General features: G+C 38.5%; 1 protein-coding gene across 2 annotated transcripts in view; it reads left to right on the forward strand.

The window, feature by feature from the left end:
* GLP1R (glucagon like peptide 1 receptor) overlaps positions 1-15,838 on the forward strand; it is a 90,758-nt gene that overhangs the window by 62,541 nt on the left and 12,379 nt on the right. For both annotated transcript variants that reach the window (XR_014690820.1, XM_084512797.1), the window contains exons 6-10: positions 12-165; positions 1,732-1,891; positions 10,916-10,976; positions 14,906-14,975; positions 15,675-15,763. Coding sequence is in view for 1 of the 2 variants with exons in the window: in XM_084512797.1 (XP_084368923.1) it covers positions 12-165; positions 1,732-1,891; positions 10,916-10,976; positions 14,906-14,975; positions 15,675-15,763 (534 nt within the window). In the remaining variant the exon portion in view is untranslated. The remainder of the gene's footprint in view (positions 1-11; positions 166-1,731; positions 1,892-10,915; positions 10,977-14,905; positions 14,976-15,674; positions 15,764-15,838) is intronic.

Consider the following 15,838-nt stretch of genomic DNA (forward strand, 5'->3'; position numbering starts at 1 on the left):
TTTTTTTACAGACATCTGCATTGCACAAGGAATTACATTCACCTGAACCTCTTCACCTCTTTTATCCTCCGTGCTATATCCGTCTTCATTAAAGACTCAGTGGTGAAGTGGATGTACAGCACAGCCACACAAGAACACCAGTGGGAAGGACTTATCTCCTTCCAGGTAGGGGCAGACACTGTGGTGGTTCTGAGGATATTGGAGTCATCACGGTGGTGTGTCTGCATCACAGCAGGTAATTTCAATTTGTACACTGAGGCTTGTCCAAAATGCTGTTTTCTTCAGTCCATAGAGTTTCTCTGAATCTTGTATCATAATGTATGTGGCTGTGCAAGCTGGGGCTAGTTAGAGAGTAGTTGGTGCCATGACATGTTTGCCTGTGATAGGTTTTCCCCTTCTAGATGGAACAAACACAAAGAGGTGGATTTTTGGCATATATACAAATGACCATTTCTTCTTCCCAAGCTGCAGGTTCTGTTCTTCAATAGTGACAAGAAGGTAGTCATTTTCCTAAACCAACACCTTTTGTGATAAGACTGTCCCTCTGGTATAATGACCAAATTAGTTGGTCATTCTTGGAGATCTTTATAATCTTTTAATGATGAAAAAAGGGATGCATCTCATTTAAATGCAAATTTAATTTTAGAAAAGCTTTGGAGCAACAAACTAATTAAATACTTCTAATCAAATGGAGAGGATATGCAACTCTTTTGTGAATATGATGAAAGCATGCCTTTCCCTCTTCAGATCTGGAATACAAAATGTAATTGAATCTTTAAAGAAAGGGATTTCCATTACATGTATAACTCTTGTGATTCTAGAACATGGGTGCAGTGGTTGCTGCTGGAATACAGGATTGAGGTCATAAAATGTATGTATTCTAATACATACTTAGTGCCCATCCACCCATCCTTTTCTGACCTAAGGCTTAAGTGCCAATACAACGAGTGAATCTCTAATGACGGTTGATTTCTTTGCATCTGCAACGTATTGGCTGGCAGAAAATAACACTGTAATGCTAATAATAACTAAATGCAGGGTTTGGAAATGTTCACAATAAATTGTCAGTCATTTCCTCCTTTCAATAAAATAAAAAATAAAAAACCTATGTACTTTCACACATGGTTCATCCAATAGTGGTTTCATCAGATCTGATGGATATATTAATTAGGTAATCAAGTTTCATCCTTATCTAAAGCCTGGCTGCCCACTTCTCTGTAATTTACCAGCCAAGAGAGATTTTGCACTTAAATGTGATGCGCTGGACAGTATTGTGCTTCTATGAATTTTACTTTTTTTTTTTTTTTTTTTTTTGCTTTGGAAGATAGTTAACATTATGAAATGCACTATTTGCTCTTAAATAGAGAAATTCTCAGCTGCAGAAAAGAATATTTGGGGAAGTGAAAAGGTTCACTGATTGCAGTTGATATGGACACTACCTTTCATTTGTGATTCTTTTCATCTTTCTGTGCTGCTTTTCAAATTATAATCCAATGCATATTGAAGGAAAATACGGATTTTTTATTTTTTTTAAGGAGCAATGCTGTCTATCTGCTCTGTATAGCACACAGTGCTGGCCTCTGTCCTTTCAGTACTCAAATGTGATGAATTTAGCAAGTGTTGTTTTGAGGGGGAAGTAAGAGTAGGAGACCAAAAACAACTTTTGGGTTAGTCTGTTTTTTCTTGTAGCCCCTGTTGCATTCATTTGGGCTGTGCTTTCTTCCATCACAGGAATCCCTCATCTGCCGCTTGGTCTTTGTGATGATGCAGTATTGTGTGGCTGCAAACTACTACTGGTTGCTGGTGGAAGGCATGTACCTGTACACGCTGCTGGTACTTTCAGTGTTTTCTGAGCAAAGAATTTTTCGTCTTTATCTCTGCATTGGCTGGGGTAAGTTGATCTTTCCGTATGTCCACCACTGGCTGTGTGTACCAGCAGATTGTATGACAGGAAAAAATACTGTGTGTCTATTGTAGCAGTGCCCAGTTCAAGTCCCACACTCCATTCCCTTTTTATTCTGGATCCTTGATCTTGCTTAGGCTGGGCCAGCACAGCTCCTGGATGCTTGCAGTGTAGAGTCTGTAGGTTCATAATGCTGGGGCTGTGCTGTACCACAGAAACAGCCCAAGCCAGTGACAGGCTCATGATACTTTTCCAGCAATACATCAGCTTCCCAATACATGAGGTGTGTGGGTGATTTCAGGTGAGCAAAGGCTGTTCTGAACTGCCCTGCTTCAGCTCCTGGCAGTTTCTCATTACATTCAATGACATGTTAGCTACTTGTGGTGCAAAATTGCGGTGATATTGTATATCTTGTCAGGAACAAAGGTAGAGATGTGCTGGCAGCATGAGCAGAGGGATGCAATAGGGTTGACAAACAAGAGGCTGCTAGCAGGGTGTATTCAGGTTGCTTTTGTGGGAAGAGCAGGGCAAATAACAAATGTGAAGTGAAAGAGTTGTCAGGGTGCATATACCGTGCGACATGTGTGTCTGAGATTAAGGACTGTGATAGTGTGAAGTCCGTTCCTTAAGCCAGAGCTGCCTTCTGTAGAAATTCTAAAGTTCTGGTTCTTCCACTCTCTGGTTATATGTAATTGTATTAGTGTTCAAGACTGATCTTATTTTTGAAATTATCTCCAAAAGTTTTTATTGCTTTCACTTTATTCCCCTTTTCCTGCCTCCCCTCACTCTGGCTTAAAGTAAATTCAGGTAAATACTGCAAGTGCTTTCATAGATACTAGTTTAAGCATCTAAATTGTTTTGACTGTCCTGTTTATATGGGTTTGCTAACTGTGAATATTTATTAGTGAAGTAATCCACTGGTAAAATACATATAAATGGCTTACTGTGAATTGTTCGACCAATTATACTGAACAGAGATATATGAAGAGTAAGGGCTTTCTGACATACTGATGGGAATAACTAATTGCAAGTAATAGCAAGTTCCTGCTGGAGAGTATTAGTTAAAAAAATTCCTTTTCTTCCATTGTTGTTTAATATAGGGCATACAGCAAAAGCATTTTATATAACCAAAGAATCATAGAATGGTTTGGGTTGGAAGGGACCTTAAAGACTGTCTAATTTCACATCCCCTGTCATGGGCAGGGACACCTCCCACCAGACCAGGTTGCCCAAAGCCCCATCCAGCCTGGCCTTGAACAGTTCCAGGGTTGGGGCATCCACAGCTTCTCTGGGCAACCTGTGCCAGTGCCTCACCACCCTCATAGTTAAGAATTTATTCTTTATATCTAATCTAAATGTATCCTTTTTCAGTTTAAAACCATTCCCCCTTGTCTTATCACTACACTTCCTGATAAAGAGTCCCTCTCCAGCTTTCTTATTGGCTCACTTTATTGAACTAGGTATGTTTTAATCACTCTACCCTTGATATTTTTTTCTTCTTATTATTTTTAAAGAAGGGGGAGTATCCTGAAACTTTGAAGTCATGAGAGTAGATAGAAAAAAAGAAATGGGAAAAAAAAAATCAGTGCAAAATTTTATCCAGCCAAATCCTGAGGGTACTGTGTTGTTTTATAAGCAAAGGATAGGATGGTTTTGATCTGAATCATTTCTAATTACAGTTTGTCTCTTTCAAAAGCAGAGGGAAAAAACAGAAGACACCATTTTGGTTTTGTTCTTCCTTTAGAGTGGAAGTTTTGCTACTGTAAGCAGAATTTCTGTATGAATTTGTGGAAATAAGTGGCAGTGTCAGAAATTGACACTGGTTATATGGTCTTCATCCAGACTTCCTAGAATAGCTTTGCCAGTGCCATTCAATCCTCTTCTGAGTAGTTTCTTGCTACTCCAGCCATGGCTGTATGTGCAAACCTTGCCACTAATTCTCTGTCTTCAAATGCAGAAATATCTGCTATTGCAGTCCTGTGAAGCTCTCAGTGCTCCCAGATCAGTTATAACAGGTAACAGTTCAGTCTTTAACAACTTCTGGGAACAGATGAAGATGTTTTTTCTGTTTTCTTGCTTCTTCACTGGTGTTTCCAGTTTTTGGGTGCCCAGGTCCTTCACCAGGTCCCTTTCTGCTGTGAATTCTTAGGTATTTTTTGAGCAGTATGACAGCCTCAGCATAATGATTTGCTTCAAAGAGACAGTAGATTCCTGTTTGAGTTGAGAGCGTCCTGCTCTTTGTAGTTCATCAACTGTAAAAATATCTATTTGATTGTGTCAGAGCTGATTTGATACCCCGACCTGTTAATGAAGTGTCTTCAGGATGATTTTTTTTTTTTAAATTGTTCATTACTCATCTTTTGATGAATATTTATGTGTTAAGATTTCATATCTGTATTGTTCACAAACGTAGTGGGTGTTACTCATATCATGTTATTTCTTCTAATTGAACTTACTGACATGAGCACTCACAGACAATATGGTGTTCTGCTGTCTGAGTAATTTCTGTAATCCCCCGTGTGATAAAATATGGTTGCACTTGTACTTCTCTCAAAAGTACATATGAATAAACTGTGTATTCTCTCTGAGGTTTCTGTCTGTCTGAATGTTTGTGCATACTCTTGGCCATGATAATAGCCCTGTTGTACTACTTTTGAGGAACAGCAGATCTCAGAACAAACAAGAAGCTAGAACTAATTCTCTGGGTAACCCCAAGCAAAACTGTAATACGTGGACCAGCTTTCAAGCATGCAGAAATGTCCCAATACGTATTTCTCTTCAAGCTTTTCAATTATCATGTTAGACAGTGTTATGGTTTGTCATTGACAGTGGAACAAAGTCCACGTAGCTGTGTAACTAAAAAAAATGTACTTCTCCCATTTCCTGTCTAACATGAACATTTAATTTCAATTCAAAACACAGGAAGGGTAAAACTGCTTTTCAAATAGAAGTAAGTAAAAGATACCATACTTACTCTGTGTTTTCCTAGGAAATGTTAACAGACAGTGAAAGGTGTTACAAAAATTAATAAATATTTCCCAAATCTATTTTTGCTATATGATAATGTTTTTAACATTTCAGGTCAGTTCTTAATGTTATTAGATGGAACTCCATTTATTACCAGTTCAAATGAGTAATTGTCTTTGCTATTAGAAGTTTTTTATGAGGGGAAAATATATCTGTTTACCTCATGTGACTGTACTTTGCAAAAGCTAGGGAAGTTATACAATCTTGATAGACCAAAGCAAACTATAATGTTTTATAAATTGCGAGTCATTTATTTTGATATCATATATACTGGTAAGATTCTTTAAACATTCCTGATTGCTTGTGAGGTAACTGTATTCCTGTAATGGCCACTTCCTTGTCAAGATTTCATGCAATAGTTGGCTTTAAGGTAGCCATGTTATGTTTTTCCTAATTCATTTAATGTGGAAAATGACTTGCTTGACTTCTTATCCTTTGTAAAAAAGACTTTCATACATTTGTTTTGACCCCGAGTCCCACACATCTTACTGCAAAAACAATGGCTTATGGCATTTTCACAGCTGAGGGAAGGGGGAAGAAAACAGAAACAGTAACAGCATTAACAAACAGAATTCTGTAAAGTGTCTTAATAAGCTAATGGCAGAGCAGGTAGATGAGTTGTTTCCTTCGGTCTGGAGGTCAGCACAATGGTAGCTAAGCAGGATGTTGATTCAGATAGTCATTATCACTTGCAGGGAAAAATAATCTGTTGCTATGCAGTGCTGGTACCCAGTGCTTCCTTCCTCTAGCATAAGAGAAACCCATGGATCTCCCCTTCTAGAGAGAACAAAATTGTAGAAGAAAGGCGGAAAGAAAACAAAACTAAGGAGGTCAAGATGATTACTCTTTTCTGTTTTGTTTGTTTCTTGGGATGTTCAGACTGCTCTTAATCAGGATGTCCAGAACACCAACTCATTGTTCTTCTTGTCTGAGCCCAAGCGAAGAGTCACTGAGCTAGACATTGACTTCAAGCAGTTGTGTCAGTGCTGTGTGGTCTCTGGAAAAAAGCAGCAATGCCATAATGCCACTGTATGCATCTTTCAGCAGCTACTGAAGACAGGAGCTCTTTACACTTAGAGCCAGGGAGGAGGGAAGAATAGGAAAACAATGTCAACCTCCCATAGTGACTATGCACGACTTCCAGGCTGGAAGAATGACAGGAGGAGACAATTTTCAGCACTAAAGACTAAGAAGAAAACGTTAATAAAAAGCTAAACATCCTCCAAACTTCTATGGTAATTTTACACCCAGCTGCACTTGCAGCAGGGAAACTGCCATAAAAAATAAATAACTCCCCTCCTTCCAACTCTTGGTAATCTAGACTTGCTCTGAGGAAGAATATGCTGAAGGAATGAAGCTATTAAAAGCAGGTAGCCTGGCTAGGGTGTCACAATCTATATTCTGATTGCAAGGAAGACAGGATGCATGCATTATACTAGCCTTCTCTTACCAATTTTGAGTGAAAAATGTTTCAGACAAGGATGTGAAAATGGGCTTTGTGTCCAGACTGAGATTGGTAGGAAATTAATCAGTCAGGAGTTTCTCTTAATTCTCTTTGCACTTGGTCTTCTGCATTAAACTCTTTCATGACTTTTCTTTTTTTAGGAAGAAAAATATTTCATTGTTTCTTCTCACATCTTCCATATTGAGACTCTTTGTACATCTGGTCATGTTTATTTATCCCTAATTTCACTTCACTGATCTCGTATTTCTTGCATTCACACATTAACCAGCTGGTAAAGTCAGACTGTCCTGGATGGGTTCTGAGAGAAAGAAAGGGGTCTGGAGTTCTGACAGCAGTAGTGCCCTTCTGGTTTGTGTGCCTGGTTGTCTCAGAAGCTGAACTTCTCACCAAGTGGAAGCCAGTGATACCAGGTTACATAGAACAGAAACATAGAATCACTTAGGATGGAAAAGAACTCCAAGATCATCATGTCCAACTGTTGACCTAGCCCTGCCAAGTCTACCACGAAACCATGTCCCTAAGCACCACATCTACATATCTTCTGAATGCCTCTGGGGATGGTGATTCAACCTCTTATCTGGGCAGCCTATTCCAACGCATCACAACCTTTTCAATGAAGAAATTTTTCCTAATATCCAACCTAAATCTGCCCTGGTGCAACTTGGGTCCATTTCCTCTTGTCCTATCACTTGTTGCTTGGGAGAAGAAATATGAAACATCTGAAATTTGAGCTTATAAACAAATTCATCAGTCATAAAATGCTCTGTGCAGAATATGTCCTTATTTAATGGTCTCAGCAGGAGGGCAGTGCTCTGGTCCTACAGAGACAAATTTCCATCAAGAAGAATCTCTAATCAGCGAGTGAAGATGAAGGAAGCCTCTCTTGCTCCTCACACTTTTCTCTCCCTTGAAATTGTTTTTGCATAAAATGTTATACAACGCAAAGCTAGCTATAGCATGTGTCTGCAAGAATGAAAACTTGCTTGCATATCGAGGTGGGGGAAGAAGGAAAGATGGCATGGAACATACCTGGTGTCACCTTTCATAGTAACTGCTACTTCATGGACTTCATGACTGCCTGAGTTTTTCTGTTCTATTACCAAAATATCTCCGACCCACTAAAGAAGAGACTGTTGTTACCAGGACATGGTAGCTTCCATTTGCAGCCCCACTAGTGATTCTTCTCTCTGCTTATTAGGGACAGTGAACACTGTGAAAATGTGAACCAAATGGTGGATTCCTGAGCAGAATTTCTCACAGCTTTCTTCTCTTACCTAACCCATCCTGATATTGTTCTGTATAAAACTGCTGAGATTTTTTGGGTTGGATAATGTCTATTTTTCATTTTTCCTTTCCTTTTTTTTTTTTTTTTTTTTTTTTAATTACAGTTGTACAGACACCTGGGCAGGTGCAGAATGTTGTAAGCTAGGGTGAAAATAGATCCTGCTGCTTAATTATGCAGTAGGGTGTTAAGATGTTGACTTGGCAGATCCATTACTTTCTCATCATCTATAATATATATAATTATTGCAGCCTATTATTTAGAAGCCCCATCCCTGTCATTTGAAGTTGAACTTTATTAGCTGAACTGTCAGCATGCGTATTTCATGATACACTTGATAGGTTTCATAATCACAATGTGGTGTTCAAAGACTTTTGGTCAGTTATGCTGTAAACAATAATATGGCAGAATTTATTTTGAGCAGATTTTTGCAGTCTCTGGCATCTTCAGCACTGCTTCAGTACAGACAGAAGTAGACATTAACATTTCCAGAATTCAGAAACCTTTTTGTAGCCAGTTAATCTGGAAAAAAAGATTTTTTGTATGAGGACGAGCAAAGTCAGAAAGAGTTCAGCTTGTGTCTTAAATAAGCATACCCTATAAGTGAGTGCACTTTCTTGTCAGATACCTGATCTTCTTTGAATAGCTGCAGGAGAAAGAGTTATAAGACTGAAATTCAGATGTGCCAAAAGAGCTGCATGTTGGGAGTCTAGGACTGGAATACAGTGTTGATTCTGTTAATAAATAATTCGTCTGTATATTTTATTCAAGGAGCTGTATAGAATTTGCTTCTTCTGCCTTCTCAAGCTAGCCAAATTTCCCCTGAGTAAAGTAACTGTAATGACATTTACATTTGTGCCTGTTAACTGGGGTTAATTAGGTGTCAAGATTATAAAGCAATCTATGGAGAACCTCAGTGATCCTTGCAAGCCATAATTACTGCAGAGATGCTGCAAACTTGCTCTTTTGCTGTTTAAATATCTATAGATTCGAGGTGGATTAGGGAAGGCTGTTGTGGCATTCTCCTGTTTAGATCTTGATTAGGGCTTTGGAAAACTGGATGCAATCCCATCTGCTGAGATTGTCCCCCAGATATTTTTCAGAGCCACCATTTTCTTAGGATAGGACTTTATGAATTTGGTAGATGTCAGATGGTGTTATCCATGTAGTATTTGCACTGATGTTCAAAGCTCACAACTATGCATTGCACTGTTACATCTTGGTGTCTCATGTGAAAAGTATGTTGCTGGAATCTAATGTCTATAATGTGACTGACAGTGTTGCAACAGAAAGGCACCACAGGTCTGTGTCACAGGTGGGAGGGGCAGACGATGTTGTACATGTCACCATACTATCTATTAGTTTGTATATTTGTATGGTAGAATGCTGATGTGGTTCACTAACACCAGCCTTGAGGTAGACCCTTTTAAAACATAATAATAACAGATTCTCACTTAATGCAAATGTCAAGTAATGCAATTAAATCTGGAAAGATTTCTGATTTATCAAGAAGATGGAGATATCCACAAATACTTGTCATTATCACTCAAAATATCTGTTCCCTTCACTGACACGCAGCCTTTGTGCTCTTGGTGTTTGTGCGTTGTCCTGCAAATTTCATATTAAAGTGTCTTAATTCTCAGCAAAGTCAAGAAAGGAATAATTCAAACTATAATTAGTTTCTATGAATCAAAGGCTCATTTGTGTTTGGAAATGATTTGCAATGAGTCTGTTCTTAATCTCTTATACCAGTATCAAAGCAACACTGAGTTCTCAGTAATTTTGCTCCCAAAATATTGTGCGTGCTCAGTATCAGGTATGTCTGTGGAATGTGATTCAACTGCCTGCCCAATAATCTCTACTCAATTTATTATCTTTGCTATTCTAATTTTTGGTATTGTTCTGTGATTTTATATTGCTGCTCTTTATTCTTTTTTTTCCTTTTTTTTTTTTTTTTTTTAATGGATTGAGCAGAATAACAGGTCTTTTACAGCTATAGTATTTAGCTGTTCTAATAGTAGAGAAGTAATACAGTACAACAAAAGAGTAGGTTTTTACTGATAATGTATGCCCACTACAGATACTGCTTGAAGATTTTCAGTTTGCAAGAGATCACTGATTTCCCTGTAACTACTTTTGTCAGGAACTGTGTATCTACTCTGTGCAATGCTCAGTTTTGCACACTGATATTCTTATGATCTGTTACCAATTGGCTCTAAAGAATGTAATAAGTATATTAAATATTGCTCTTCCCATATAATATATGTACAGCATCTGATACAGTCCAATGAGGTACACAGAGGAATTGTAGACCATGTCAACCCGTCCTTAGGCAGAAAGTCTTCATCCTTCTTCATGAGTCTCAACCTGCTCTCATTCCTTGCATTATTTTTTTGGCTTTCCCTGTACTGAATATTGGTTGGTAGATGCACCTTAAAATTACTTTTCAGGACCTAGGAATTTAATACGTGGAATAAATTTGAGAGTCTTTGACATAAAGCAAATAATCACTGCCAGCTTATTTGGCTTTTCTCTCTTCCCCTTACACCCCAGATAAACCATGAGCATCTGTAACACATACTCTGTCAGGTAAGCATAGGATCAAGCCCCTTCTCAAGACCAGATGTATTTGCTTTGTGGCAACCCCTCAAGTCCTTGCCAGCACTACAAGCCTAAACTCTGGACTTCTCTCTGAGGGAGGCCTGAGCACACTTGCTATGTGTGGTATGCCCATTCTTTCATTTATTATTAGGGTATGTGGAATTGAGTGTACTCAAACCCTGATCCCAACAGACAGCCTGTGCTTGGTGCTACCTTATTGCAACATATAGCAGACCTGCAAAGAGAAATATGGATGCAAAAGGTTTGGTTCTGAGAACTCTGCATTCCTCCTCTCTAGCTTGAATACAGAGGCTGATGGAGACTCCATAAATTTAGTTCTTTTGGTTCCTCCATGAAAATCTCTACAGAAAAGCTGTTATATTCCAAGTATAAGGCCAACGGTCTGTTGTTTATTGCTTGTGCTCACTAAGTGGAGGCCCAGGCAAAACACACTACGTGTATTAATTACTTGCAGGTTAGATTCCTCCTCCCACCATTCAAAGCCACCTACACTGGACAGAAGCTGCAACCTTGCTACCGGAGAATTATGTTGCTCATCATTATGTGGGGGTTTTTGTCCTTTTCTATTTCCCCTGTCCACTAATTTCAGTGCCAACCTTGTCTCCTCTCTTCCCAGGTGTGCCAATGCTGTTTGTTATCCTCTGGGGAACTGTCAAGTACCTTTATGAAGATGAGGGGTTGGTTTAGTTCTGATTTTCTAGCTCTCTCATTTGTGCTGCGTGTGTGCACTGGCAGGTCATTGTTTGCTTTCTGTTCAGTGTGGTTTGCTTTGGCAATGTGCTGAAACCTCAAAAAATTGCTTCTGTTTTGTCTGAAGGTCTTGCATGACATTTGAAGAAAGAGCTTATGTTTCTTTCTGATAAAAATTTTCTGCATGTCTGAATGAATCTATTCTTTTGCAGGTCAAGGAAAGGTACATTTTGTTTTTCTGTAGTTACAGTATCAGCAGTAGAAGTCATCATACCCAACCAAGACCTCGCCTGACATTGTGCCTTTGGCAGTAGCCTTTACAGTTATGCTTCAGAGGAAGGCAAAAACTTCCCACAGGATTCTGCCTGTGATTCGTAGCGGTTAGCTTATGCCTTGCAGCAGAGATGTGATTGCCTGTTCTTGTTTAAGCTTCCATTATTTAGGTCTTCATAAAATAAAAACACAGTCTTTCTGAAGTCAAGTATAGCACAAACAAAACTGCTGCAAAACACAAAATACATTTTGTCCACTTTTACTATTGTGGCTGTTCTGAAAAAAAAAAAAAAAAAAAAAATTGCCTTTGATACACTTTATGTACCAAATAGCATTGTAGTTTAGTATTTGTTTTTCTTTAAAAAAATAAAAAATAAAAACTAGAGTGAGGAAAATGACTTCCTTTTTAAACTTTATGCCGTTTTCTTTTTATTCTAAATGAACTATTTATCAGGTATCTTACTTAATTTCCAAACAGCCCAGCCAGCGTTTTTGTAGAGATTGTGGGTTTTTTCTTCAAACACAATCCTTGCTGGAGAGATGCTGCAGTGTGAAAATTCAGCATAGTCAGTCATCCTCAGAGGGTTTTCTGGTGCTCATGAGTATTAAGAACCGTCTTTTTTTCAGTGTCTTTTGTAATACTGAAATAATTCAGTCAAGTTGCCTCTTCTGGCTGAAGTAATGCTGGGATTTTCTGACTTTCCTTTTCAAGGTTGACTTGGTATTATTCTGTAAGAAGATCGTGGTCACAGTGATGTATTGCTAGTTTTGTTGAAATTATCAAAATAGGTGTAGAGAGCATATAGCATCTGAACAGGCAGTAGTCCATGGACATATCTTGCCATTGATGTAGAAAATGTATTCAAAGTACTCATGCTGAGCCTCCTACGTTATGCGATGCTCAAACCTGATTTATGTTTTCTATTATGGAAAACTGTCATTCACTGCCTTTAGCGGACCTTAAAAGGGACAATTTCGCACCTTATTGAATTTTCTAAATCTTGTATAAATATTTGTAAAATACGACAATAAATAAACACATGCAGTAGCCTCTCTGAAAGGCAAGATTTCTGCGCCTTGGGCAGACATTTGTTGGAGCAGCTAGGGATATCTTTCATGCTGTTTGCCACAGCACTGTCACCACGGATGTGCAGCAGGCTGTAAATTTCATTTGTGACTCAACTACTTCCCTGGTTATGAGGAATAACTGGAAGTAGATGTGGTCAGGGCTGGGAGTTTGAGGCAGTCCTACAGATGTAGCCGTTTCGATGAAGGGCTGAAGAGACCTATTGAGCTATTGCTCAATATCAAAGATATATCAAATATCAAGATATATCAAAGATATATCAAATATCAAGACCTATTTGCAGACTGGCTCCTTCTTTCTTTAAATGTGCTTGTGTGAACTCCTTTATAAATCAGTTGCTGTTATAAAAAGTGTGCTATTGAAAAACACTTTGTCTAGATTACAAATCAAATTAAAAGCAAGCTGTGCTTGCTTAATCATTAGACTGTGCCTAAAGACCTGATACTTACACATCTTTATTTCTGCCTGCAATTAATTATGGGAGGAAGACAGCCAGCCTACAGATTTATTTATTTATTTATGTATTTTAATGGAGCTATTCAGCTACGCTTCTTTAAGGAAAAAAATCAGTGTTTTCATTTTTAGAAAAAGACTACCAGGTTGGTAAATAAAGGCAGAAACTTCCCAGTAGCATCTGTTTCACTGGACCAATTCCCCATTCACGGTTCTGATGCTATTTAGTTGTCGAGCACCTTCTAACAAACTGCAAGGATAGATTCCAAACACAACAGCTGTTGGTGTACTTACCACTGTGACAATCCCAGAAAGCACAGATTTACAAGAAATCATGTACATATCTATCAGTTTCATTTTCTGTACTCTTTAATAGCTGTGACACTTTAATTGGACTCTAGTGGTCTTTTTATTGCACATATTTGTATAAATTTAAAAGTAACTAAATCTCCTCTGTGCCACAGGAAGCAAATTAATACACACAGAAATGCAGCAGGGTTAATGTAAAGAACCATTTCTCAACCTCTGTCATTATCAGGAAGTTTTAAAATTGCCTCTGCTTTCACAGCAGCTAGTCAGAAAATTAGAACTCCACTCCCAGCCATGTCTATTACCCAGCCTGTTTTGAGGGGTTCAAGTAAAATTATTTTTAAAGGCAACACGAAGCCAGTTTCTAGTCACACATAGCAATTAAGAAGTTCTTCTGTTATTCAGATTCCAGCTCAGGTACACTGTCTGCACACAGTACATACACCTTTTTTCTGCAGTACCTAAAATACAGTTGAATGTAGTCAGGGATTGGAGCTGGTTGTATGCATCAAAATGAAATTGAAAACAAAATGGAAATCCCTAGCCCTTCTTGGGCTTCCAGTACAACCAAGGGAATATGGAATTGCTGCAGCTAAGCTGCTTCACTCTCCTCTGTAGTATTCATAGAGTGTGTGTAAGTGTTATTGTAGCATGGACCCCCAATATGTTTTCTACAGTTTGCTAGTTTCTCTCAAGTTGACTATTCCACAACAAGGTTGGGTGGGTTTACTCTCCACCAACATCACCCGTGCTGAAGTTTCACAGGCCTATTAAGAAAACTTAAGGAAAATTGAGTATACATATGTTTTGGCAGCAAGTGAAGTGGTATGTGAAGACTGCCCAAACAATGGAGTTGTTGTGTACACAGCTATTGTGTTGGGGGACCCAAAAGAACTAGATGTATTTGTGAAGTTCACTTCAAACCAGTGATCTCAATCTGTGGCTTTCAAACATCACATTCCTTGTGATTGCTCTCCAGTATAGCTCAAGGACACAAGAATTTAAAAAGCTAAAATGAGGCTTATGGGGAGAATAAAGTATTATATTGCCTGCAGCATGTTACCTTCTTGGCAGAGGGCTCAGTTGGCCAACAAAAGTTAGGAACTATTGCTCCAGTCTATGATTTTGCTTTCTTACAACTTAACACTTCCTTTGAGCCTGAAACCTGTACGTATACAGTGGTGGAACCTTAATTGCTTAATTGCCTTAATTGCTTTCTCCTGGTTGAAATTAGTAGGTCATTTTTGAAAATAATAGCAAATAAAATAGATGATTGATCTAAATATTGATAGGAAAAAAGTGATGGTAGGTAATGTGAAAAAGAACTAATGAGCAGCTAAGTAATATGACCTAACACTGGAGACTGCAGAGTAATAAAAAATAGTACAAAAAGAGTAAGATAGGAACTACTCAGGAAAGATCCAACTCGAATAGATTCATCCTAACCCTCCAGCAAAGTGACATATTTGGACCTTGGTTTTAATGGAGTAAGTCTTTACAATTAACCAATGATAATTCATAGCAAACTGTGGAGGAGAGCTAGCCATTAGTGGGCAAGAAAGGCAGACAAGTAGTATCCAGTTGTATTATGATAGCTGCAATTGCACAAAGCATTCAGCATTTCTAAGAATCAAGCCACTGCATCTGTTTCTATGTCAGCATGATGTGCTTTCCTGGTATCTAGTCATCAGTATTGTTTTCCATCTGCATTGCTGTGACAGAATGAGAAATGGGAGAATTTAGTAATGTACTGAAACTTTTTTTCTTGTCTTCCTCTTTTTGCCATCTGCCTAGCTGCTGGAGCAGAAACTATAACATGAATTACTGGTTGATCATCAGACTGCCCATTCTAATCGCCATTGGGGTGAGTATAGAGTACATGCAGTACTGCATGATGTACTAGAAAGAGCGGAAGTGCACATGGCTATTGTGCATGTCCAAGGGCTAATAACATTTGGGGGTACTGAAATTTTGATTCAGAAATGAAATTTTATGAAACTGAATTGTTTTCTGTCACTGGAATTCCTGACTGGCATAATGCTTGTTTTGGCCATGCTGTCATGTTGTAGTGGCAGTGCATGATAACAAAACAGCATGCCACAGTAATCCGGTTAGGTGCTGCATGGGAAAACCTGCAGCAGGTAGCACAGAGAGCCAGCTGGTAATATTCCAAATACTGGTCTCCAGAAAAGAAGTAAATTTTGTGGCATTGCGGAGAAATGCTGTGTTCTGCAGCTGCAATACTGTGGTGATGTCAGACCTCCAGCTAAGGCAGACGGGTCAGCCCCCACACCTTGACTGTGCCTCATTCCCAGGAGATGTAGGTATGCTCCTCTACTTTGTTTAGTGAACTTCCTGCATTTTCAAAGGTGACTTGTGCATTCACTGAGGTATATTTTAAAGCATGATAGCTTAGCAAAGAACTGAAATCATTGGCAAATGCTGCAGCTGCAGAATAGCAGGATGCACAGGGATCTACAAATGTATACACAAACCAACTTTTTGAATACTTATGCATATGTATTTTTTGATGATGACATAAATCCTTCTTTCATCTCTCCAGGTAAATTTCCTGATCTTTATCAGAGTTATATGCATCATCATCTCCAAACTACAGGCTAATTTGATGTGCAAAACTGACATAAAATGCAGGTATGTCATTTGTTGGTCTGACGCTTTTTTTACCTCTCAAAATGGAAGTAGACAAAGAGGTATATGAAAAGGAGT

The sequence above is a fragment of the Aythya ferina genome (assembly GCF_964211825.1).
Source record: "Aythya ferina genome assembly, chromosome: 3".
NCBI lineage: Eukaryota > Metazoa > Chordata > Aves > Anseriformes > Anatidae > Aythya > Aythya ferina.